At 46.6% G+C, this 25,840-nt stretch overlaps 1 protein-coding gene across 1 annotated transcript in view; it reads right to left on the bottom strand.

Moving 5' to 3' along the window:
• The window catches only part of CACNA2D4 (calcium voltage-gated channel auxiliary subunit alpha2delta 4), a 163,325-nt gene extending 139,131 nt beyond the window's left edge, over nt 1–24,194 (bottom strand). The window contains exons 1-6 of the mRNA XM_026654338.1: nt 24,091–24,194; nt 22,129–22,176; nt 13,218–13,299; nt 4,589–4,705; nt 2,716–2,775; nt 1,154–1,316 (exon numbers count right to left, since the gene is read on the bottom strand). Coding sequence (XP_026510123.1) covers nt 1,154–1,316; nt 2,716–2,775; nt 4,589–4,705; nt 13,218–13,299; nt 22,129–22,176; nt 24,091–24,194 — 574 coding nt within the window. The remainder of the gene's footprint in view (nt 1–1,153; nt 1,317–2,715; nt 2,776–4,588; nt 4,706–13,217; nt 13,300–22,128; nt 22,177–24,090) is intronic.
• Nucleotides 24,195–25,840: the final 1,646 nt, after the last annotated feature.

Genomic DNA, 25,840 nt, shown 5'->3' with positions numbered 1-25,840 from the left:
TAAGTGAAGGGCTAGAGCAGTGACACTCAGACCTCAGTGGTTCAGGCGCCAAATTAGCGACCAACATTACGCAAAAGAGCCACAGTGGTGTGAATTCATTGTTTCATTTAATATATATTATTCTCATAGCAAAATGACTGAACAAGTATTATTATTTTACCAACTACAATTGGTTAGTAACAGAGTAAAAGCTTCATGACTGGTTAATAACTTAGATTGGTTAATAATTAAATCACACACTGTTTTAATATCATGTGCTGCAAAGAGCCGCAGGAGCCACTTGCAGCTCCCAAGTCTCAGTCTGAGTATCACTGGGTTAGAGGCTTAGCTGCTTGCATGATGATAGATGACCTGGTTTAAGTAGCTGAAGTCCTGTGGTTTTAGAGGCTAAGCAGGGCTGAATATGGTCAGTAGTTGGATTGGAGACCTCCCAGGGAACGGGTGTTTATGGAACACATGGATCTTTTGTGCCCCAGGTTATAGTCCCTAGGGCTGTCAGCTCAGCATGAAATTCATTTAAAATGTTTAGGAGAAAAAAACCTCTTTCTGCATTGGCCCTGGAATGATGTAATCACTAAGGATATAATCACCAGCACCTGCCTCTGTTTGTGCCTGTAGCTTCATTGAGCTCACATACAGACAGTCATAGGAGATGAGCCCAACCTAAGACAGAAGTAAGGGAGCATTTCCTGCCAAAATGTACACAAGGAGAAGGATTGATAGTCTGGCAGGCACAGAGCCAGTGCCTGGAGGCAGCCTGATATGTCAATAGAAGAGGGCAGCAACTTTAGGACAATTGTGGTCAAGAGACTCAGCCTGTAAGGACTATGCAGCCCCATGTTTCAGCAGCTTGCCCACCAATTCCAGTAGAGATAGGCCAGCTCCTGATTTAAGGCCAGATTGTGACTGGCAGATGTGTGGATGCACAAGGAGGGGAGGACAGTAACCAAGCACAATTGCAATGATGCTGCTGCAGTAGGCACGATGCCTCCCAGAGCTCCTCACTGCCACCAGAAGGACAGTGCCTTAAAGTCACAGTACAACCTTTATTCTCTATCTTTCACTTCCCGCCCTCCTATTTGTGTTGTTATTCCACTGTAGTTTCCAGGTTCCCCTCACTGGGTTGTGAAGTCAGAGGTAAGAGCCCGATTACCTTTGTTGTAGACATTGGTTGGGAGTTGCACATCGCTGTACGTTGTGTTCACCAGCAGATTATTGAAATGCTCATTTGGCTCCAGAATGAATTCGTCTCCAAGCTCCACATAATTATCATTCTCATCCTTCTCGTTAATCAGGAGAGAGTTGTAGTAATCAAACTGTTGATGAGGAGCAATGAGACAGAGGAAAGGGGAAAGACATCAAGAGAGTTTATTATCGGTACTGCCAGAAAAAAAATAATCTTTCCCTGCTTTTCCCCGCTGCCTCCCTCCCTCTGGAGCCCTTCCCCACTGCCAGAATCCTTCCCTGCAGTGGGGAAAGGTTCCAGCAGCAGGGAGCTTGCAGAGCCTTTCCCCACTGCTGGAGCCTTTCCCCATTGCCTCCTTGCTGCCAGAGATTTCCCCCACTGCTGTAGCCTTTTCCTGCAGCTAAAAACAGCAGTGCATATGGGAAGGCATAGCTTGGGCAAGTAGAGAGCCATGTACTTGGGTACATGCCCATACCTTTCAGGCATATCTGTATGCCTTGTCTAAGCCATACCTGACCATCTATACTGCTACTTAAACCCATGCTAGGGGGACTACCTGAGAACATACGCTACACTCCACTGAAAGAAGCATGCAGTGTAGATGTAGCCTCGATCTTTAATCCTTCACCCCACCCTCTTTGACAGATGTGTTCAGGTAGCTCCAGTAGAACTGATAATGGCCAAGTCATCACTCTTACCTGGTAGTCATAGAATCATAGAATATCAGGGTTGGAAGGGACCTCAGGAGGTCATCTAGTCCAACCCCCTGCTCAAAGCAGGACCAATCCCCAGACAGATTTTTGCCCCAGATCCCTAAATGGCTCCCTCAAGGATTGAACTCACAACCCTGGGTTTAGCAGGCCAATGCTCAAACCACTGCCAGTCTGTGATCAGATCAACTCACCAGCCCCACCAGCTTTTTGCAGCCAAATGACAAGAAGTGAGGTTTACAGTGGAACATACCAATCCAAGAGGAAGTGGAGAGTTTCCACTTATCCATCATTCGGAGTCCCTGTTATTCCCCCTGTTAAAACTCCACTTCCTCTCCTGCTGATCACAAAGCACCCCTTTCTCCCAGGATGGCACAGCACACAGGAGATCTTCCTTTGGAGATCACCTTTAAGGGCATCCCATGAGTTAGCCACAGCTGGGGGTGCCAGAGAGTCTGGAGTGGAAGGAATCAGCACCCTTCTTTCTGCAACATCCCCAGCTGCCACCAGCATGTGCAGCAAGAATCTGAAGGGTGCTCTTCAGCATGAGTTTACTACCACTGTGGCAGAGTGAGGAGCTGCCATCATGCCCTGGACCTGCCATGGGAATCACTTATTTAATCAGAATGACTTCTAATGAGACAGGAGTGAGTTATTAATGTGCTACTGGGTGCTCTGAAGGCAAGGAAATTCCCAACATGCCTAGGAATGGGATGGTTAGATAACTGGGCACTCTTGGGATTGGCAGACCATGCCTGGCTATTGGCATGGTCCCTGTCACATGAATCAGGGCTTTGTCATTGAAGGATATGAACGTACCGCCAGAGAGGAGTTGAATTCATGGTTCAGATCTGCGTCTTCCGCAGCTTCCACCAGCCTCTAATGCAAACACACACAAAGGGAGGATGAGTGGGAAACACCGGACAAGTCTTTTCAGAAGCATGAATTGTTCACAAAATACTGAAAACCCAGTGACTCGGACTTCAGATCTAGTTCAGCACAGCAGAGGAAGCTACGGGAGGTTACAAATTCCCCTGCATCCAATAAAGGTACTAAAGTTCTGTGCAGCAAGTTTCAAATCTGGGGAGTGTACTCACAACTACTCATTCCTAAGACTTTGTCCCCCCAAATAATGAGTACGTGGCACTGAACATATTCATAGAGAGAGACAGGGCTGCCCAGAAGGGGGGTGGGCAAGTGGGGCAATTTGCCCCAGGCCCCACAGGGTCCCCCACGAGAATATAGTATTCTATAGTATTGCAACTTTTTTTTAATGGAAGGGGCCCCCGAAATTGCTTTGCCCTGGGCCCCCTGAATCCTCTGGGCAGCCCTGGAGAGAGAGACTTCTATTCAGAAGAACAACAGAAGTTTTCATTCCACTTTAACTGGAGCCCTGTGAAAAAGACAATCCAGTGCCAGCTCAGCTTCAGCCTATCACCAACATAAAGGGAACTGAGACAAACAGTGTGATGACTGGATTTTCAAAAGGGCCAGGAAATGTTATGACCATTGGTAAACTTTGCCAGCTATGGAAGCTAAAATAATCATCTGCATTATCAAATCTCATGTTTCAGGGCATCAACTGATCATTTGTTTAGATTAAAATGGAATCCTGCTCAAACACAGCCGCATTTACAACACTGCACAATAAACTGTAGCTGTGTTATGGGCCTTAATAAGGCAATCCAAGTTTGAATCTGAGTCTAATCTTCATGGAAGGTCCCTAGCTCTCTGATGAGTCAAACCAAAACCCTGGACCTGAACACACCTAAACTTTCCTTTTGATCCAGATCCAAATATTGTGGTTTTGGCCCATCTTTACTTTTTTTACACCAAATGTTTTTTAAGGAGCCAGGACTCTGTGACTATGGATCTGCACTTCTAAAATTAGGGTAAATACATTGGCACACAACAGATTCATAGATGTTAAGACTAGAAGGGACCATTATGATCAAGATTCTAGCTTGACTTCCCTACATAACACAGGTCAAAGAACCTCACCCAATCAGAGAGCAACTAATGCGCACAATACACATTCTCAAGCAGCTGCAAGAGTCAAACTCACAGTCCATGGGTATTGCTCAGTGACAATAGTCACAGTATGCCACACTGGGCCACACAATGTTCAAACAGGCTGCCACTCTTCAATAGCCAGTGTTCACTGCACAGGGCAGGGGTCTCACCTTTTGGAGAGTTAGCCCTGGATCTGTTGGATGAATGTTCATTATCTCATATTTATTTTGAAGCTAGCCAAGTCACTTGTTTTATTTTTCACCCCTGGCGGAGGTAGAAGCCACTATTCCTCTGTTTGTATGCCAGTATCTTTCCGCTAGTGGCTACATAATAACAGATGGAGTCAAGAGGCACCAGCTGTTGTTTGGACGGGCAATGAACTCCTCGTATAACCTTTATACCTGCATAGCTTAGCAGTTGCAGGGAAATCAGGACCAGATATTTTTAGAGGTATTTAGGAGCCTAAAGATGCAGGCACCTAGTGGGATTTTCAAAAGCACATAGGTACCTGAGTCCCATTGATTTCAATGGAAGTTAGGTGCCTAGGTGCTTTGTAACTCCCACTAGGATCCTATCTACATCATTAGGTGCCTAAATACCTTTAAACATTTGGCTTTCAGTGTATCTAGCTTTGTGGTTGGCAAAAGGGGATTTCCCCATAAAGTTCTCAAGTTTGTACCTCAACAGCTTCTACTTTTCTGCGCAGCATGCTCTCCATCTCCTCTGAGAACTTCTTCACCAGCTCCAAGCCATCCACCTCCTTGATCTTCAGAGTGGGCTCCACATCTTTGTACTTCTGGCCAAAGGAAAGGAGAAAATCCTCACTGAATAAAAGATTCACTAGGAAAGTCGTGAATCAATTACATTAGCTGGGCATTCTAGTTACTGAGGAGAGATGCATCTAAAGGGTGGTCCTGATATTCATCTATCCTTTTCTATGCCTCCCCTTTCTTCCCTTCAGTTGGACCTGTGCAAATAACTGGTGCATAATGCAGTTAATTTAGACCTCTACGCATAAGTAACTGATTTGTTGGTGCCATCAGGTGCTTGTAGTTGTCTAAGTTACCTCAGCTGCACCAGCAAATGATCACCCGTGCAAAAATGTGCCTGTGGTTATTCGCACCCGCAAACTGTGCAAAAATGGAAGCCAAGTTTTGAAAGCTTGCCAATGTGTGTATGTACATCAAAGATAACTGTATATGTGCCATGCATACCTGCCACCATGCCACCTCAAGCTGAGTTCTTGTCAACTCTCACAAGCCAAGGAGGATTGGGTCTTATCAGTGCTTATATGGGACTTGGGAGACCTCCCAGACAAATCCAGGGGTGCAGGGAGTGGTGATGGTGACTGAGTTCCAGAGTCAGTGCTGAACCAATTCCCTGCCTTGGGGTTAATGAGCACTAGAGCTGGGGATGCCCTCCACTCGCTGAGACAAAGTCCTGACAATTTCATAGTCATTCAAGATTTTCTGACATCTGATACAAAATAGGGGTTTAACCCGCAGTATTCTGTCCAAATTCCAAACTGGGCAATTATATTGTGCATGCCTAAATCACCCCTGCAGTTTCCATGTTAGATGTGATAGTCCTTATGTCTTCTCTTTAAAAACAACGAGGAAAGAGGAGCAGACCAGATGGGAGCAGGAAGGGAAACAAACTGCAAAAGGAGACAATGTGATTAACCTCTGTCAAAAAGGACAGAGCCCCTATCCTGCTAGTGGTGATGGTGATGAGAGTGTTTTGATTTAAGCGGGAAAACAAATTAATAGATTCCCTTAGTCCCTCAGCCTTTCTCTTTGCAGTATATGCACTCCACCCTTGCCCCCGGATGTGCAGGATTTATAAACAGGCTACATGGAGAAAGTTTTGTGAGATCCCCTTTTTAAAATATTGGCAGCATACCAGTGCTCTCAGCCTGAGGTTCATTCTCCAGCATGATACAAAATGAGTGGGGGGCAGAGGATTTGGTGGTCCTTTCTAATTAGAAGATGTGGCGAGGGGTTTGAATGTCTCTGGGATAAACCACCAGGGCTCCTATTGTTAGACAAGCTCACTCATCATTAGAGAAGGCTGCTGAGCATATGTGGAGTCTGAAACGCCCTGAGGAGGGGACAGGGCTGAGGAGGTAGGTCAGAAATAGAATCATACCCAGCTTGCGGCAGGCGCGTGCGGAAGCTGCTAGTACTGTCTGGCATGATTAACAGAGCAAGGTTTTACTGGATTAAAAACTCCAGCCCTTGCATCCATGCTGCTGCTGCTGGGTAGCTGGACTGGATGGGGGAGGGGAAAAGAAGAGGAGGGGATGATTGCAAAGCACAGCAACACTACCAACAGGAGATTTACAGCCCACAGATGGAAGGCCCTGGATGATGACGAGACCACGGGACTCATCCCAGCTGCTGCCAGCCTGTCCCATTTAACTGTGTCATAGTTTCATCTGCAGAGAAGCTGATCTCTGCCACTCTGGGGGCTTTAATCAGGGCCCTCCTCTGTGAGATCAGAGTAATCTCCCCTTGGAATGCAAGTTAGCTGGGAAAACTATACTAGCACTTGCATGCATGCTCTGTGCAAAGAAAACACTGTCAGCAGTGGATAAACTGGGGTTGTACAGGATGGAGCAGTGATTGTTCCCAACAGCGCAGGGCTGAACAGCAGCGTTTTCGCTCTAGCAGGGTAATAACAGCACTTTGCACTCCTGTCAGTGATTTTGAGCATGCTTCTGACACATCAGTAATTAGAGGTTAAAAGGATATCAATAACAATGGGCACTTGAGTTTACCAGCCACAGTGTACATTAAGAGCCCAGCCACACATAGTGTGCACAGTTCAACCCTTAGAATTCTCTGGGGTGGGGAGAATATTGCACAACATTAGCAGCTGGACATTTCAATGAATTCAGTGGGGCTGTGTTCACCTTTGTGTTCCATGAAATATTCTAGCAAATAATTTTACTGGCCGGAATGTTGATGAAAACAGTGAATTTTAATAGGACTCTTAGAGACTATTTGCTGAAAGAATATTCACATCCCACATGTAGGGAACACAAATAATGCCATGTGACCTCAGGTATTATGATCAGTTACCATAGTGATAAGTGCACTATAAATGTCTAGGTAGACTTCTGTGTCCAATCAAAACTAACCAACACAGATTACATTTAGAATCTTGGTTATCAAATATCAACCCAGATTCATTTGCTGAAATTATTCAGCAAGTAATTTTTAATAACAAAGAGTCAAAAAACAAAAAAACCCACCACCACCAGAAGAAAAAACGATAAGTTGCTTGAGTACAAGTCACAAACAGAAAAAGAGTCTATGTTCGTAAGCTACATCACTCCTTTAAAACCATGGTAACAACTAATTGGGATTCTCCTTCAGCACAAGTTGGGGAGGCTGAGTTCTGTATCCTTTGCTGTGTCTGTGAAGTGATTTACATTGCCAAATATATGTTCCTGTTCCAACCTCCATGAAATTTAGTCCACTGAAGTACTTAGCATTGCATAACTCACTGACAGTGCCACTACTTAAGTCAGAGAAAGACATTCCACCCTCACCCAGCAAAATCACTTAACATTCATTATTTAATTTGTCTGTTCTGGCCATTCTGCAATATTTAGTAATCTCCTTACTCAGTCTCATCTCCAGCTGAAGCCAACGGGGTTTAGCCACAAAGGAAAGCAGGAACTGGTTCTAGGAAACATATTCATTTTTCAATTTCTAATTAACTAAATATAGTAAGCGTGAAATCCTGGGCCCATTGAAGTCAATGGCAGTTTTTCCATTGACTTCAATGGAGCCAGGATTTCACCCTCACTGAGCTCTCTTTTCTCAGTAAAAACAATAGTAAGTAATTCAATTACTTAGGGTCAAATCCTGATCCACATGTCCTCCAGACCATGAACAACTAAGTTTTCCATGATGGGCTGGGTTCTGTGGTCACTGAAATTCTCAGCAGTGGCTGTTGTATAACAGAGAGCAGCTGGTAGACTATATAGCCGGCAAACTCGACACGCCATAGAAAAACAAAGCCTGGATTTTTTGTGCCCTTCAAATGTACTTTGTCAGCCTCATAGAGTTTTCTGGGCCTTCTGCTATGCTTTCTCCTCCCATGGATTTTTCAGTGGGGAGGAATGAACCAGCCCTTTTTATCTAATTACTAGAAGTTATCAGGAATTAGAAAGTATTACTTATTGCATAATGCACACGTTTTTTATTACTCTTAAGAAAAGAAATGACTAATTTAAAGTAATTTCTCTCTTTGGGTGAAAGCAATTTGTATGAAATTCACCCCTTTGAACACAAAAGGCCTGTGAACCATTAAGTCCCATTTAAGTTTTCAAAATAGGGCTCACAGAAAAGGAACCACCAAAGCTAAAGAAGATGTATGCTTTGCCACTGTTCCCACAGCAGAGCCAACGCATTGCAGTGGAGATTTCAGCAGACCAGAGCAAATCAATTTTTAAGCATCCTTTAGTGGCTATGTAAAATTTGCTGTGACCATGTCCTGGCTGGTTCCTGGCTCACTGCTAGCTGAGGAATGGGGCTCCATGTTGCTTTCTGGTGTCATCATAATTCTAACACAGCCTAAGGCTTTATTGGACCTGGTGGGATGGGTGCAGGTTGGCGGTATCCAGTAGGATTGGAAGCAGGGGGTGTGGGTTGCAATAGGAATGCCTTATTAGTTTTCCTCTCTTTAAAACAACAAAAGCAAGCAAAAACTGCCAATGAAATTCAATGCAAAATGTTAATTAATGAAATAGAAGATTTAAATATAGAAAAGGTAGGAAATGAAAAATTATGGTGCTAATAGCAACGGGAATTTAGTTACATTGTAAATATATCAAGCTCCTAATGCAAGGCCAAATTCTGATGTCCTTATTGTTATTACTCAGGTTTTTACTATGTCGTTACACAGGCAAAACTCCCATTGACTTCAATAAGAGTTTTGCCTGAGTGAGGAGTGAGCAAACATTGAGAAAAAACTCCAGGATTTGGCCTCTGCATTGTAAATCCATTAGGGAAGGGACCTGTCCTTGTATTTGTCTGCAAAGCGCCCCAAATACCTATAATGCTGTAGCAGCAAGCCAAAATATTTCATGTGTGAAATGTGCCATGTAGCTCAAATATGATAACGTTGCTTTGGAAACTCTTGTATTTGAATTTTCTGACTTCTGTGCATTCAAATCCCCTGCCTTAACATAACCTGAGTCTGGGTGCATGTGTGTGTGTGTGTGTGCGGGTGCTGGATTACATCAAAGTTCTTTGTAGGTCTGGCCTCTTTGAAAACAAGTTTCACCTATTTCAAGAGGTTTGTTCACATTACTGCATTAGGAGGATACCTGATCTTAGCCTCATGAAATCTCTCTCTCTCTCCACAGCTATAGCATCAAGCATGCAGATTGAAGTCCTTCAAGCTCATCTGCTTTAAGGAGCTTATTAGCGAAGATGGTGTTTGATCTAGAGTTTCCTAACAGGATAGAGGATGAGGAAAGACCCGGGAAAATGGGCACAGCAGGAAGAGAAGGGAAAACCCCAGGACGAGAGGGAAAAATAAATAGGATTCGAGAGGGAGCAAGGGGGGGAGAGGTAATTCAGACTTGTCTGAGCTGCATGTGTATTTCTCTAGTAATGTCTAAACTGGGTAAGAAATGGACTTGGGGAGATGACTCAGAGAAGGAGAGAGTACGCAGGGCTGTGTTGGATCAGAAATCAAAACCAGTTCCTGCAGGAAGTGACAATGGTGACTCAATGAGTGGCATTCTTCCCCTGAGACGCCGCTGAACCAGTGTCCCACTCTGACATCAAGAATTCCATTTCAAGCAAAGCCCAGTCCATCTGCATGCAGTGCAGCAGGTCTGCATCGTGCACAAGAGAGAGGCAGATACCGCCTTCTCTCTATCAGTGCACTGCTCAGTATCTTTGACGGGGGCAGATGAAATGTGGCTATTCGTGGGTGGGGGGTGCTCTGTCCTCTATCAGGGAAAGACAGGTGCCACCCCTGCTGCATGAATCCTGGGCTTGATTTGCTGGTCAGAATCAAACTGTCTTTCAGTCAGAAATCAATCGTCTTGTCTCTGAGAGAATCACACATAAGATTTTGCTGGATTTGGTGCAATCTTTTATTGACGATCTAAACATGGTGACTGCTATTGTTAGAAGTAGCATCTATGAGCCCTGTTGTGCTAGGTTCTGTACAGCTCCTCTCCCAAAGACCTTACAGTCTAAATAGACAAGACAGACAAAGGGGAAATAGAGGCACAGAGAGGTGAAAGGTCACCCAGCAAGCCAATGGCTGAGGTGGGAATAGAACCCACATATCCTGGCTCCTAGTAACTTGTCCACACTGCCTTTCACAGACCACACTGCTTCTCATAACACTGGGTTTGTCAAGGAACAACCCCTCTGACTTTAAGGAAGGTGGAAGCCTTTAACCTCTGAGCAGAAATAGCCACAAGAGCAGCATTGGTTGGTTCTGATGGAGCAGTGGAGACAAAGACGGCAGCATTTTCTCACAGTCCTTAACAGAGATGGTGAAGCTTATAAAACCCGATGGAAAATTCATACCTGCAGTCTTTCCATGAAGATCATGACAAGGGGCAAATGCCTTGTGACATCGCAGGAGATGGAGGTCCCAGCAGAAAGCAAATAGCTTCCATTTGAATGGCTTCTCTAGGTCTAAAGGGAACTTGGATACCTGCCAGAAGCTGCTTCCATCAGCTGGTGACACTATAGAAGAGTTGGCAAGGGGCAACCATCATCACCGCTACTAAAGGCCCGGCTTCAGCCCGTTTTGGTATCACACCACAGCTGGGTAAGAATTGGGCAATGAAGGGTCTGGACGCATTTTATTCCAATGTGGCACATGTATGCTCCTCATGAACAGGACTAATGATCAGTGTAGATGACTCATGCTAAAGGACCAGAGGACATTTATCAGACAAGCACAGCCAAGGAGGCAGAGAGGGAATCTGTTCTTGCATCAGACAGAAGGGAACACACTAGAGAAGGAGTTTCCAGAGGGTCCAGCAGAAAGGTGAGGAAGTGTGAATGGAACAACATTCTGTCCCTTTTGTAGCTGCAGCACAGGAGTGGCTCTATCAGTAGAAAGAGGGCAAAATGTAAACAGGTAGAAGGAGTGAAGGGCAATTTATGGCTTGGTGCAAAGAGAAGATGCAGGGAAGTAGGAGAGAGAAGGGATGGTGGGTGCGAGGAAAGAATCCATCCTCTCAGATAGGTTCTGCGGTGCTCATACTGAGCCCTGTCCTCTCCAGCAGCACCAAAAAGAGGCTGATTGGTAAAACTATGCTTGCAGCACAAAGGGCGGAGTCAAAGTTGCGCGAGAGCATCCCTCCCCTCCCCTCCTCAAGCTGTCTATAGCAGACAGGGACAGCAACCAGGTAGGGAAAGCAATGGTGTCCCAGGTTACTGGGTGTGCTTGCACTGAATGCCTTCCACTATCACAAAAGACACCATCATGACACAGCATCTTAGCACTAGCCCTTTCTACAATATAGAAATTGGTGTAGAAACTACTCTCACTTCTCCCTATTCCCAGAAATGGGTTATCTACTAGGCCATAATTGGAGCAGAGTCCCCTGGGAGATTGGGCAAAGAGGATGATAACCGGGCTACATATCTGTCATCCACTAGGGGCTCCAGGTTCCACCACGGACACCTATTGCCTGGAAGCAGAACACAGGGAGACTGATTGCACCAGCAGGCTCATGCAGCAACTTGGGGGTGATTTTCAACAATGCTCAGCACTGGCTGAACCCTGCTCCCCAATTTACAATTAGCTTCACTGGGAGCAGGGACAGGCCAGTGCTGAGCACTTTCAAAGGCCCACCCTCAGTACTATATACGGAGGCCATCCAAGCCAATGAGCCATTGGCAGTGGCCATATGGAAAGAGGCTGATTTTCACAGAAGGAAGATCTGAATCAGAACAGAGAAGCTCCCTCCCACTACTCTCTGGCAATGAGAGCCAGGGGAATGACAATGATCAAGAGGCAGGTCTGGTGCTCATTGCTCTCCATGCTAAAGCCTAACCTACCTACATGCACAGTCACTGTGTGTGAGTTCATGAAGAGTGTGATTGGTTCCTTATCTGGCTCATGGAACTGCCTCTCAGCCAGGATTCTGATGAGAACTCTGTCCCCCGGCAATTTCAATGAACACTCTCCCCCCGCCCCCCATCTAGCTTCTGCATTGGCCTGTTCCATATAAAATATACTACGTCCCATGCAGACTCACACATGCACACTTCAAATTAGCCTTCTGCGATTGGAACTCAATCACTCCAAAGTTCATGGACAGCAAAAGAGGAGCTGGCCTGACCAAAGCAAGCTCATTATTTCAGATAATTACGTGCTGGTTCATAACTGATTAATTCCAGCAGAAACTTGAGACAGATTTTTGCCCTGTGCTTCTCCAGTTCCAGCATTTCCTACCTGAACTCATGGACGGAGCGAAACAAACAAGATGGTTCAAATTCTCTGCTGGTGCAAATGGGCCAAACACCACTGAAGTCACTGGAGCTGGACCCATTTATGCCAGCTGCTGCCAATCAGGATGTTCCTAGCAGCTGGAATTTCAAGAAGTGGAGGGTATGAAGGTTGCTATTCCTGTGCTGAAGTTGCAGGGGCATGGATTAAAGAACTGTGCATGATGGGCAGGGTAGGGTGAGCAATTCTTTATTCCAAGGCAATCTAGTGGTATACAGCTGCTTTCAGAAATGGCATCACAACGCCCTTCAGAGAATCAGTCCTAAACTAAAGAGGAAAATCAAATTTTAAAGCAAGATTTAAAGAGAGGGAAGTGACTCAGTGGAACAGTGGGAGGAAGACAGATGAGGAAGTACAAATAAACAAGAGAGCCCCAGTTGGGAAAGCCCAGGGAACAGAGAGGAAGGCAATATTGGAGTAGAGTGAGCAGGTGGGGGTGTAGATGTATATGCAGTTAAGAAGGGAGGAGAAGAGTGAATATGGTCATTAAAGGAAATAGGTGGATATGAGGTCAGAGGAGAAAGGTGAACAGTGCCCATGGACAGTATGAAAAGCCAGGAGGGCAATTCTGAGTCCGAAGTGGCTAATGAGCCAATGAAAGCATCAGAGAGAGGTGCAAATGAAAGTTGGACCAATGAAAGTTAGAGGGTAGGGACTGGGAAATGAATCCAAATGGTCTTGAAAGTTAGTGAAGATTTCCTAGTGTTGCCCTTCTACAGTCGATCCCCAGGACACACACAGAGAGAGAAGATACAGAGGAGGGAAATCTGAAACCAGCAAAGGTCCTTGCAGGTATAGCCTACCTTCTGTAAGAGGAGCGAGCCTGAATACTTTGTCATGATGGAATATATCTCCCCACCAAAGGCATCTGCCCAGGACTTCACCCTAAAGTGGAAAAAGAGGAAAACCAGCAGTATTAACACATCAGGTAGATAAGCTGCATCAAAGGGCAACAGTCATGCAGGCATGAATCACTTCCCGTCTCCCTATGCATGCAAATCACCAAGCACACCTATGACACAGTAGAAAAAGTGCTAACATGTTTTCTTTTTGAACTGCTAGTGAAACACACAACAGTAGTGGGAAACCATCATCTCTGTGGCCCACTCTGCACCCTGGTCTTTCCTTACCATTAGGCTGTTTTAACAGTGCCAAGTTTTGGGGTTCTTATTCAGTCATTATTGACTCTAACAGGAGTTTGCTTGAGTAAAGACCAAGTAAAATCTGAGTTATAACAGGGTAAGGATCTCAGGATTCAGCCCTTAGACCATGCACTCTTTGGGGTAGGGACAATGAGCCAGGCTGTGATCTCAGTTACTCCAGTGTGAATCCAAGGCATGCAATTGCTTTCAGTGAAGGTATGCTGGACTGACACGGGTGTAAACTGGGAGCAGATTCTGGGTCAAATCTTATTTCTCTGTCAAGTACCATGCACATGTATGCCATCCTACAAATAATAGACAATAGCAATACCACACAGAGATCATAAGGGTGGTGACATGCAGGCTGAGCATAAAGATATTGCCTCCTCCCCAAATTAGCATATATGGCTGCAGTAATTGTCAGAATACTTAATCAGGAATTATGTTAGGATGTTCCACCTACACTCAGTTCCTTTTATAGGGATTCACTTAAGAGGTATCTACTTTTTTATAGAACACATGGCTGTCTCCACTTATCGGAACAAACCAGTTGCTTATGGAGTACAGATTCTTACCTATAATTTTCAGTGGGATTCTTCCCAGTTCTAAGAAAACTTTAAACCTAGAGGGCCTGATTCTTCTCTTTGCAATGCCAGTACAGTATAATGCAATCAAAATCAATGGCATTCCACCACCATAAAAAACTAGTGCAATGGCATGGTAAATCAAGCACTGAGACATCCATTTTTTAACCCCTGTGTGTGATCCTGCTCCCACTGAAGTCAATGGAAGCAACTCAGTATTTCTGGCTTTTATGGTCAGTTTATTGGTTTCTGCATCCTGTTTTGTCAGCCACAGTCATCTTTTTTTTTATACCCTGAAAACAATACCGAATATTTGAATTCGCTAGGAAGACAGGATTCACTTTCCCATCTCAGACCCTTATTCTGACAAGCCCACTAGCTTGCTTCTGGCCAGAGAAAAGCTAAAAACAAACACTTTGCCTATTGTGTAATGCATGGGGGTGGGGAAGAATTCCTTCCAGACCCTTATGGTGATCAGCTGATGTCCTGAAGCATGAGATCTGATTACCCGTATCTCATTATTTAACTCAATAGCCCCCTGAAGCAGCTCATTTAACAACTTGTCTCTACAAGCCATTTAATGTTGGCATGAAAATTTACTAAGTCACAAAAGCTGCTTACCCACCCATATGATGATGATGATGATAGGAAAGCTACACATAGGGCTTCTGGGAGGTTGCCTAGGGGAACTGCAGCAGTGTTACTATCGCTCTTGATTTTATCAAGTCTTGTGATATTTGGTGTTTGCTCTGAAAGCCAGGGCTCCTGGAATCATGTGATTGCATGAGAATCTCAGAGCTTTCATTAAAAAGAGAAGAAACAAAAGTTTCAAGCCCTCACAGTTGCAAAAGAAAAGCTTGAAAATGTGAACCCTAAAAGCTCCATCACCGGGAAATAAATAAAAGAACCTGAAATTACTATTTTTTAAAAAAACTATATGATTTTTAAGCCAATCCCATGATTTCTGAATGCTTGGGATTGGAAATACTACTGCAGACTCCCAGGAAATATCCTGGGACTGTGGCAATGGGCAGGCAGCTGTGGCACAGCTGTGTTCAGAGCACAGCAGCATCTCTATTGACTGTTCTCTGGCTGCCTCCCTAGCCCTGTTGGCTGCCTCTCTGCTGGGTTTCTTGAAGCTACGTGTGGCACTTGGGGTGCTGGAGAATCTACATTTCCTGCAGGCAAAGAGAAGGACAGTGCTGGCCAGGGAGTTAGGGGGAAGCATGGGGATAGAAAGGAAAGGGGGAGTCATGGAGACAGAGATGGGGAACTACAGGGTGACAAATGGAAGACCAGAAAGAAGAGAAGAGCCATGGGAAGGCATGAGAAGACTCATTAGGGACAATTATAAGAGAGACTGAGGCCTTGGCTACACTTGCGAGTTACAGCACAATAAAGCCGCGTACAGCGCAGTATCTCACTCCCCGTCCACACTGGCAAGGCACGTACAGCACTGTATCTCCGCGGCTACAGCGCTGCTGGTACTCCACCTCCCCGAGAGAATTAAGGAGTATGGCCGCCCAATGTGCTCTGATTGGCCTCCAGAAGTATTCGGCAGTATCCCACAATGCCTGTTCTAGCCACTCTGGTCATCAGTTTGAACTCTGCTGCCCTGGCCTCAGGTGACCAAACGTCAGACCCACCCTTTATATTCCCCGGGAATTTTAAAAATCCCCTTCCTGTTTGCTCAGCCAGGCGTGGAGTGCTATTAGTGAATCTTTCCAGGTGACCATGCCTCCACGTGCCAAGCGAGCCCCAGTATGGAGCAATAGTGAGTTGCTGGACCTCATCAGTGTTTGGGGGGAAGAAGCTGTCCAGTCCCAGCTGCGCTCCAGCCGTAGGAATTACGATACCTTCGGGCAGATATCAAGGGCCATGATGGAAAGGGGCCATGACTGGGACGCACTGCAGTGCAGGATTAAAGTGAAGGAGCTGCGGAATGCCTACCACAAAGCCTGCGAGGCAAATGGCCGCTCGGGTGCTCCCCCTGCGACCTGCCGATTCTACAAAGAGCTGGACGCGATACTTGGGGGTGACCCTACCTCCACTCCGAGTACCACCATGGACACTTCAGAGTGGGGGGAGGAGGAGGAGGAAAGCGGGAGTGAGGGTGCTGGGACGGGGGGAGACACCCCAGAATCCCTGGAGGCATGCAGCCGGGAGCTCTTCTCGAGCCAGGAGGAAGGTAGCCAGTCGCAGTGGCCGGTACTTGGTGGAGGACAAACAGAAGAGCAGGTTCCCGGTAAGCAGCTTTTTTTGTCAGGAAGGAATTTTTTCGGTGCGGGCTCTTTGGGGGAGGAGGGTTAAGGCTGCATGCATGCCTAGATGCGGAATAGTGCATTGATGTGGTCTATCACATCGCGGTAATCGGCCTTGGTAATCTCTTCAAAAGTCTCATCCAGAACGTGGGCAATGCGCTTGCGCAGGTTTCTTGGGAGAGCCACCGTGGTCCTTGTCCCAGTCAGGCTAATGTGTCCGCGCCACTGTGCCGCGAGGGGACCATTGCTGCACACAGGCAAGCTGCATATGGGCCAGGGCAGAAGCCGCATTGCAGTAGAAGACCCTCCCTTGCTTCCCAGGTCACCCTCAGCAGCGAGATATCTTCCAGGATGAACTCCTGTGGAAAATGTTGGGACAGTGTTCAGTGTAGGTTCCCCCTGCAGCTGTTGGCTCTCCCCAAGTCACAGAAACCCAGAGGACAGTACAGCCCTGAAACAATCAGTCCCCCTTACTCACCATTTTGGGGCTTTCGTGGGTTATGTGCGCTCTCTTTGGGATGGGAAAATTATGCTATTGTGTAGACTGTGTGTGCCCTCCTTAAGTGTGGGGGAATCATTACTCTGTCTGGTATAAACAATGCTGCCTCTGTTAAGTGTTGCATTTTGCCTTTACAGATGCAACCTTGAGATCTCAGCCGTCCGTGTTATCACCGCCTGAGAGACTGCAAAAACTCCGGAAGAGACCGCGAAAAAGCAAAGAAGAGATGCTGCAACAAGTGATGCATCAATCTCTTAAAGAGAATCAAAAAGTGCAGGAGTGGAGGGAGAGCGAAAGCAGGATCTGCCAGGAAAACGCAGCGCACCGGCAGCGAAGCACGGAGCACCGGCAGCAAAGCATGGATTGGCTCATAAGCATCATGGAGCGCCAAGTGGACTCTATCCAGGCGCTCGTAGCCATGCAGGCGGAGCACTACCGCGCCCACCCCCCCCTGCAGCCCTTGTCCCAAAACTCTTTCCCTTGTGCCCCCATGTCACCTCCAACCCACTTTCCCTAACATCCGGGTTCTTACCACCACCAGCTGCCTCCAACACCTGTATCTTCACCACCCAGCCCTGAAAACTATGACCCTTACCCTCTGCACTCAACCCCCATCACCATGCAGTATAGCCATCCTGAAGTGCAGCACTCATTGCACAGCACTCCAGACAGGACATAGGCAAATCTGTGATTGTACCATTCCCCACCCCACCCCCTTGCCCTTTCTGATTCCCAAGCAGTTGTGTTTCTTTTCAATAAATGGATTTTTTGGCTTTGAAAACAGTCTTTATTATTGCATAAAGTAAAAGATACCTTAGCCCAGGAAAGAAACAGGCACTACAAATCAGCTTAGCAAACACAGATTCCTACTAACATTGGAACCACTGCACTTCACTCCCGTGCAGGGCACCAGACATTACTGCTGGTTTTCAGCCTCAAATTGCTCCCTCAAGGCATCCCTAATCCTTGCAGCCCTGTGCTAGGCCCCTGTAATAGCCCTGCTCTCTGGCTGTGCAAATTCAGCCTCCAGATGTTGAACCTCGGCGGTCCATGCCTGACTGAATCTTTCACCCTTCCCTTCACAAATATTATGGAGGGTACAGCAAGCGAATATAACCGCGGGGATGCTGTTTTCGGCCAAGTCCAGCTTCCCATACAGAGATCGCCAGCGGCCCTTTAAACAGCCAAAAGCACATTCCACAGTCATTCGGCACCGGCTCAGCCTGTAGTTGAACTGTTCCTTGCTGCTGTCAAGGCTCCCTGTGTAGGGTTTCATGAGCCACGGCATTAACGGGTAAGCGGGATCTCCAAGGATCACAATGGGCATTCGACTTCCCCTACTGTGATCCTCTGCTCTGGGAAAAAAGTCCCGGCCTGCAGCTTCCTGAACAGGCCAGTGTTTCGAAAGATGCATGCGTCATGCACCTTTCCGGGCCAGCCTGCGTTAATGTCAATGAAATGCCCACGGTGATCCACAAGCACCTGGAGAACCATAGAGAAATACCCCTTCCGATTAACGTACTCGGATGCTGGGTGGGCTGGTGCCAGAATAGGAATATGCGTCCCATCTATCACCCCTCCATACTTAGGGAAACCCATTTGTGCAAAGCCATCCACAATGTCCTGCACGTTACCCGGAGTCATAGAATCATAGAATATCAGGGTTGGAAGGGACCTCAGGAGGTCATCTAGTCCAACCCCCTGCTCAAAGCAGGACCAATCCCCAGACAGATTTTTGCACCAGATCCCTAAATGGCCCCCTCAAGGATTGAACTCTCAACCCTGGGTTTAGCAGGCCAATGCTCAAACCACTGAGCTATCCCTCCCCCCACAGTTCTTCTGAGCAGAATGCGATTAATGGCCCTGCAAACTTGCATCAACACGATTCCAACGGTCAACTTTCCGACTCCAAACTGGTTAGCGACCGATCAGTAGCTGTCTGGAGTTGCCAGCTTCCAGATTGCAATAGCCACCCGCTTCTCCACCGGCAGGGCAGCTCTCAATCTCATGTCCTTGCGCCGCAGGGTGGGGGCGAGCTCCTCACACAGTCCCATGAAAGTGGCTTTTCTCATCTGAAAGTTCTGCAGCCACTGCTCGTCATCCCAGACTTGCATGACGATGTGATCCCACCACTCGGTGCTTGTTTCCCGAGCCCAAAAGCGGCGTTCCACGGTGCTGAGCATGTCCGTGAATGCCACAAGCAATTTCGTGTTGTACGTGTTACACAACTCGATATCATCGTCGGACTCCTTGATATCATTGTCGAACTCCTCACTGTCACTTTGGATCTTAAGGAATAGCTCGACTGCCAAACATGACATGCTGGCGAGACTCGTCAGCATTCTTCTCAGCATTTCAGGCTCCATTTCCCGCAGACCGAAATGGAACACAGACCGCGCTGCACAGAAACCGTTGAAAGATGGCATTGAAAGATGGTGCCAAATGTGGACGGAAACACAGGGATCGCTGGGATGCGAAGCGATGCATCACGGGGCGCTGGGACAGGACCCAGAATGCCCTGCACCCCCTATCCCCTTCCCACAACCCACGGCGCCAGAATGGGAAGAGGTGCTCTGTGGGATAGCTGCCCATAATGCACCACTCCTAATGCCGCTGCAAGTGCCGCAAATGTATCCACGACAGTGCGCTGGCGGCTGTCAGTGTGGACAGACTGCAGCGCTTCCCCTACTCAGCTGTACGAAGACAGGTTTAACTCACAGCGCTGTTCAGCTGCAAGTGTAGCCATACCCATAGGTCAGGCAACTGGCAGCATACAGGGACTTCTCATCAGAGCAGTGTAAAAGGGAGGTTCCTGTAGGTAAATAGGGGTCAGAAATAAATGGGGACCCAAGAAGGGCACTGAGACAGCCAATGGACAATTATTTTTCACATAAGCCAGGAGCCTGGGGGCTGCTGGAGGGCTAGGTGCATTTTGGTGAATCTGAGGTAGTTGTCTTTGTTAGATGATTGAGAGAAGAGGACAAAGAACCAAACTCATATTCACCAGATTGCATCAAAACTTCTTCTGTGACTGCCGGTTCACACAACCCCAGATAATATGCAGAATTGTCCCTCTGGGGGGAAAGCCTTGAAATGTCAGTAGCTACCTGGTTATTGTGATTTAATAACCATAATTATTAAGAAATTTATCGTGCAGCAGCCAGGATAAAGTCCATGATAAAATGTTATGAGATGCTCAGGGTTAAGCCCCCAAAGGTGGCGATGAATGTGTGGGTTTCTTGGTAAATACATGAAGGATTCCACGGATGGAATCTTTCTGGGTCTATTTGAGAGAGACCTTGAGCTGTTTGAATGCAAAACACTCCTCTTGATCTCAGGAAGAGACGTAAGCTTTCTTCAATAGTTTAGTTCATGTAACTGTTTCTCCAACACAATGTCATTTCTTTCAGCCATCGCATGAGAAGCAGATTTTCCTCCCTCCGAGTAATGCAGAAATATCCAAATCTCTTCCCTTTCAAACAAATTGTAGCATAAAAAATTCTACACCAATATATTTTTAACCTTAAAGTAGTTAAGTTGCTTAAATCAGCTTAGCAAGGTCCAATACTTTTAACTCTGTATATTCAGATGTTAGTATCATGGCAACCTGCCAAAGAAAGATTCGTCACCAATGCAAGACTTACTTTGTAGCATGGTGTCAGCCCTGGGCTAGCCATCCATGACGCTGAGGAGAGGTACATGCACTCCCCTACCCCTCAGAGTGCATGCACAAACGCACGCACACAAGTATGGCACATGCACAAGTCTGTATACACATACTAAAACCCTTGTGTAAAAAGTCCATGCACAGATACATGTCTGAAAACCTGCATACAAATGCAGTGCACACACAATACAATAATGCTATGAAGACTTTGCACTTCTAACGTGCTTTTCATTTGCAGATTTCACAGGATTTTATAAAGGAAGATTAGAGTCATAATCCCCATTTTACAAATAGGGAAAGGAAACAGAGAGAGGTGATATGACCAGCATGCCACCCTACACTAAAATATGTATGTGTGTGTACAGTGCATACGTATACTGCACATGTGTGCATAATAGTCATTGCTGTGTAAGCCTTTGGAGTAATATTATACATAGCCAGTGTAAGGGGATAGTACCAGTACTATATAGAAGTACTAGGAACAGTAAGACAAATTAGATCTTATGTATAAAGATGGCCAGAATGACACATCTTCACTCAAGTACTTCAGACATATCACAGAGCACCAGTGCTACAGCCCTGCCCTAGGAGGATGTTACACACCCGCATAAAATAAGTGCACCTCTGAGGCGGCTCAAATTTGTCCCAGCAACCAGACTGGTCTCCAGCTGCCCCAGAGATCAGAGGCTGTCTTTATACCATGTTTGCCTGCTCCTTCTGGGAGCTGAGGAAATGGACTAGAGACTACAATAAATAACAACACCTAGCTCTTATCTAGTACTTTTTATTTTCAGATCTCAAAGCACTACACAAAGGGGGTCAGTATCATTATCCCCAATTTATCAATAGGGAAACTGAGGCATGGGGAGGGACATGACTGGCCCATGGTCACTGAGCAGCAGGGCTGGCTCCAGGGTTTTCGCCGTCCCAAGCGGCGCAAAAAAAAAAAAAAACGATCGTGATCTGCGGCGGCAATTCGGCGGGAGGTCCTTCACTCCGAGCATGAGTGAGGGACCGTCCACCGAATTGCCGCCGAATAGCTGGACGTGCCGCCTCTCTCTGGAGTGGCCGCCCCAAGCACCTGCTTGGCAAGCTGGTGCCTGGAGCCGGCCCTGCTGAGCAGGCCAGTGGCAGAGACTTTAACTCAGTCCACTAGGCTATTCTGTACACTTTAAGAACAATCCTTTTCTGTCTGTGAGCCCAGGTCCATGGGAATGATTCCCAATGTGGCTTGGACCTGGTGGTGAAGTGAGATTTTGCATCTAGGGCAAAAATCAGGTCAAAGAAATATTCCATGCAAAAAGTACAATTAAAGCTCTGTCGTTCCCCAGACAAATGACATCTCTGAAAGGTGGGGAGGTGGGTGTCTCTTTAAGGGAAGGGACTGGTGCTGGTTACGAGAGGGGATAAAGGAACACTGAGAGAAAAGGGATGATGAATGGCAGAGTGGGGACTGGGGCACTAGTAGCAGAAGAGGGAAATAGACAGTGAAGGGCAGAGGGTCGTAGAGGGCAGAGGAGTATGTGGGTAAAGGGGTATGAGGCATGGGGGAAACACTTACGTTTCCAGTGGTATCTTTGCCTGGGACTTAGCAGAAGGCAGGAGGCAGCTGAGTGAGAGGAAAAGCCACAGAATGGCTCCTGGCACCATCCTCCAGGCAAAGACCATCAGCAACAGGACCAGTTGTATAGACATAGAGATTCCCAGCCACGTTTGCCACTCTATGGAGGTCCCAGCACTGTCCAGACAGGCCCCAGCATGGTATCTTGCTGGGGAGTGGGGTTGGGAAGCAGAGTCCCTGGGACACTTAAGCCTGCATGCTGCTGCCACCCTGTGCCGTCAGTCCGCACCGTCCCTGTCCAAATGGAGAAAAGCTCCACTGGGACTGCACAGCCTCCCACCTAACAGCTGCAGATAAAAGTTTGCAAAGAATATGCTGGAGTTACTGAGAGGGGAAACTCAGGAGAAGCTGCCCCATGGCTGCCAAGGTGATCACTGGGTCCCGTCTAGCTTATGTGCCTTGCAGGAATGGAAGAGACTTGAGGGAGCTCTGCAGCAACAGCATCTACGTAATCCACTGCCGGCCCTTTAATCCCCATGCAAAGCAGCAATAGCAGCAGATTTAGGGAAGTGGAGTGGGATAAAATCACCCAGGATTACTCTGATTTCTGAAGACAGGCCTCAGCTCGTCCAATCAGAGATCAGAACAAGCTTCCTCCGAGCCTGTTTTAAAGGGACAGCATCACCTCTTCTAAAAAAAGTCTCCTGACCTTTGATCCCTACTGAACAGCACTTGCTCCTCACTTGTAAAGGATGCATGTAAATTGCCCTGGCATGTTTTCCTCTCTGCCAGGGATCATTTCTCTTGATTTACTTTTATGTCCCACCCTCTCCCTCCATCTTCTAGGAAGTACTAAACATACCAAGCCAAACCCCATTCTTCGTTATTCCTATGCATGTGACCCCAGTTAGTCAAAAGGGTTGCACAAGTGTAAACGAGAGGCGAATTTAGACTGGGTCAGAATCTGATCTCAGTTATACTGTTGGGTTAGTATAAAGGATGACTATTATTACCTATTGTTTGTATTAGGGTTCCACCCTCGAGGTCTCAATCAGAACCCCATTATGCCGGGAACTATCCAACCAAATCTAAGATGCAGTCCCTGGACTAAAGAACTAAATAATATCTAGGCAAAAAATGAACTGAGGGAGGAAAAAGGACAACAAGAAGCAAAAATGGGATCAAGGAAGAACCAGGAAAATACTGGACACTTAATCTGATCTGACATCTGTGAATGTGAAACTATCCAGACAGCTAATTTGTATCTGGAGATTGACTAGTGAGTCCAGAGAGACCTATGGTTGTAGTAGATAGCAAATTACATACTGTTACGAGGGTCACACTTTATATTAATGTTTAATTTATAAATGATTTTAAAGGGTTAATAAAAGACTACTAGATGTTATAACCATGTTACTGACAGGAGTAGTAGATAGCTAAAAGTACATCAGTAAAACATATTAAAAGATCGTTAGAAGCAACCTATTGACCAGCTGGACTGCAGAACAATGGATTAAGCTTTTATTAAAACATCTATTAATATTTATTAACCTGTCATAAACTATTTATAAATGGAACTTGAATATAAAGTGTAACAATTATGAGCATAGCATGTAATGCCACACCAAGCATTTCTCAAATGTATATGCAGGAGGAATCATCTGCAAAACGATAGAGGTAAAGTATCAGATACAGGGCAGGTGTAATATTGTTTGCAGACTTGGTGCCCACACATGTAATGGGATTAGAGAAAAACTAGAGCAAATACAGAGAAGAGAAACAAGGATTAGAGGTTAAAATATGTGGTGAGCAACTGAAAATTTTAACAGGCGAGGATAATTAACCACTGTGATCTTTTACTTAGGGATTTAGTGGATTCTCCATCAATTGACATCTTTAAATGAACAGTAGATGTGTCTGTAAAAGATATGTTATAGCTCAATGTGACGGGTTGTGACTCACCACTGCAGCGCCTCCTGCTGGATGTCCCAGGGATCAGCTCTGCTAGCTAGCGTGCCCTCTTCTGGTGGTGTCTCGCCCACCGTCACCTCTGCTCCTGGACCCATGTCACCCCAAGGACCGTGGCGTCCTCTTCAGGACACAGCCCTCTGGCTGTGTCACACTCAGTTCTCCCCCATTCTGGGGGAACAGCAGTCTACTGCCCAGCCACTTCCTCACTGGCAATTGGGGCAGGGGGGGCACCCAGGCCCGCCCACTACTCTGGGTCCTGGCCCAGGGACCGTGTAGATGGCAGCCACATTCTGCATCCCTTTCAACCTCTCAGTCTTCTTCCCTGGGCCACTTCCCCGCAACCCCAGCCCCTTCTCCACCCTTGTCTCAGGGCCTCAGCATGCCAGCAGTCAGCCAGAAGCTCAGGGTATGTCTACACTACGGGATTAATCCGAATTTAGATAATTCGAATTTGGGAAACAGGTTGTATAAATTCGATTGTGCGCGGCCACACTAAGCACATTAATTCGGTTTTTAACCACATTAATTCGGTGGTGTGCGGCCACACTAACCCTAATTCGAATTAACAAAATCGATTTAGGCGCTACTCCGCTCGTCGAGGTGGAGTACAGAAATCGATTTTAAGTGCCCTTTAATTCGAATTAACTGGCTCTGTAGTGTGGACGGGTGAAGGGTTAATTCGGATTAACGCAGCTAAATCCGAATTAAAGTCGTAGTGTAGACCAGGCCTCACTCTCGCTCCCCTGAACCTGCTTAGCACTACTCTGTCCAAGGTGCTAGCTGCCCTCCGCCTGCAAGGCAGCCAGTCCTCCTCCCTCCCCGAGCTCCAGGGAGTGACTGACCTGCTTTGCCCTGCGGCTCTTCTTATATGGGCCTGCCCGACCCTGATTGACTGTTCCTCGCAGCCCCTCTCCAACTGGCTATTTCCTGCACAGCCTCCCTAGGGTCCTCTACAATTGACTGCCTGTCGCGTAGCCTCTCTAGGGTTCTATTAACCATTTATGGGCTAGTGTGGGGCAGGCGCCCCATCACACTCAACCACAACTTAGGGGCATAATGCGGGAATTACTGGGTGAGGTTTTTTGGCCTGTGTTATGCAGGTCAGACTAAATGGTCAGGATGGTCACGTCTTACATTAACATTTATGAATCTATGAATTTTAGAACAGCCAAATCTCAGGCAGACAAGATCACCTACTATACCTTCAAGGTAACAAATACAATATCCACTATAAATGAAGCAAGGGAATTATTCACAATTTCAGATGGAAGCAGAATGGCTTTATGGATTTGTAGGGAAGGGTTGCAGACCAAGCTGGATGAGCAAGCATCTCAAACAGGTGATTAAGAGAAAACAGAGAGCCTACAAGGAATGGAAGATGGGAAGAATCAGCAAGGTAGTCTATCTCTTGAAGGTCAGAAAAAGTGTAGGGATAAAGTGAGACCTGCCAATAGCCAAGAAGAATTGGACCCTGCAAAGGGAATTAAAACCAATAGTAAAAGGTTCTGTGACGGGTTGGATCACAGAAACCCCCTTGGGAGCTGCCACCCGATGTGCCAAGACTACCCCTGCTTCTGTTTTCCCTGCCAGCTCAGGACTCCAGCACCCCGTCTTGCTGAATTAGACACTCCAGTCCCCTTCAACACAGACCCAGGGTCTGAATCACTTGTCCCAATGCTGCAAGTTTACCCAAAAACAGCTCACAGGAGTGTGCTTGTCTTTAGCACTCAGATGCCCAACT

The sequence above is a fragment of the Terrapene carolina genome, unplaced genomic scaffold (genome assembly GCF_002925995.2).
Source record: "Terrapene carolina triunguis isolate 2854851 unplaced genomic scaffold, T_m_triunguis-2.0 Scaffold190, whole genome shotgun sequence".
NCBI classification, from domain to species: Eukaryota; Metazoa; Chordata; order Testudines; family Emydidae; genus Terrapene; species Terrapene triunguis.
The sequence above is the reverse complement of the archived record's forward strand: the minus strand, read 5'-3'. Positions and strand labels throughout refer to the sequence as shown.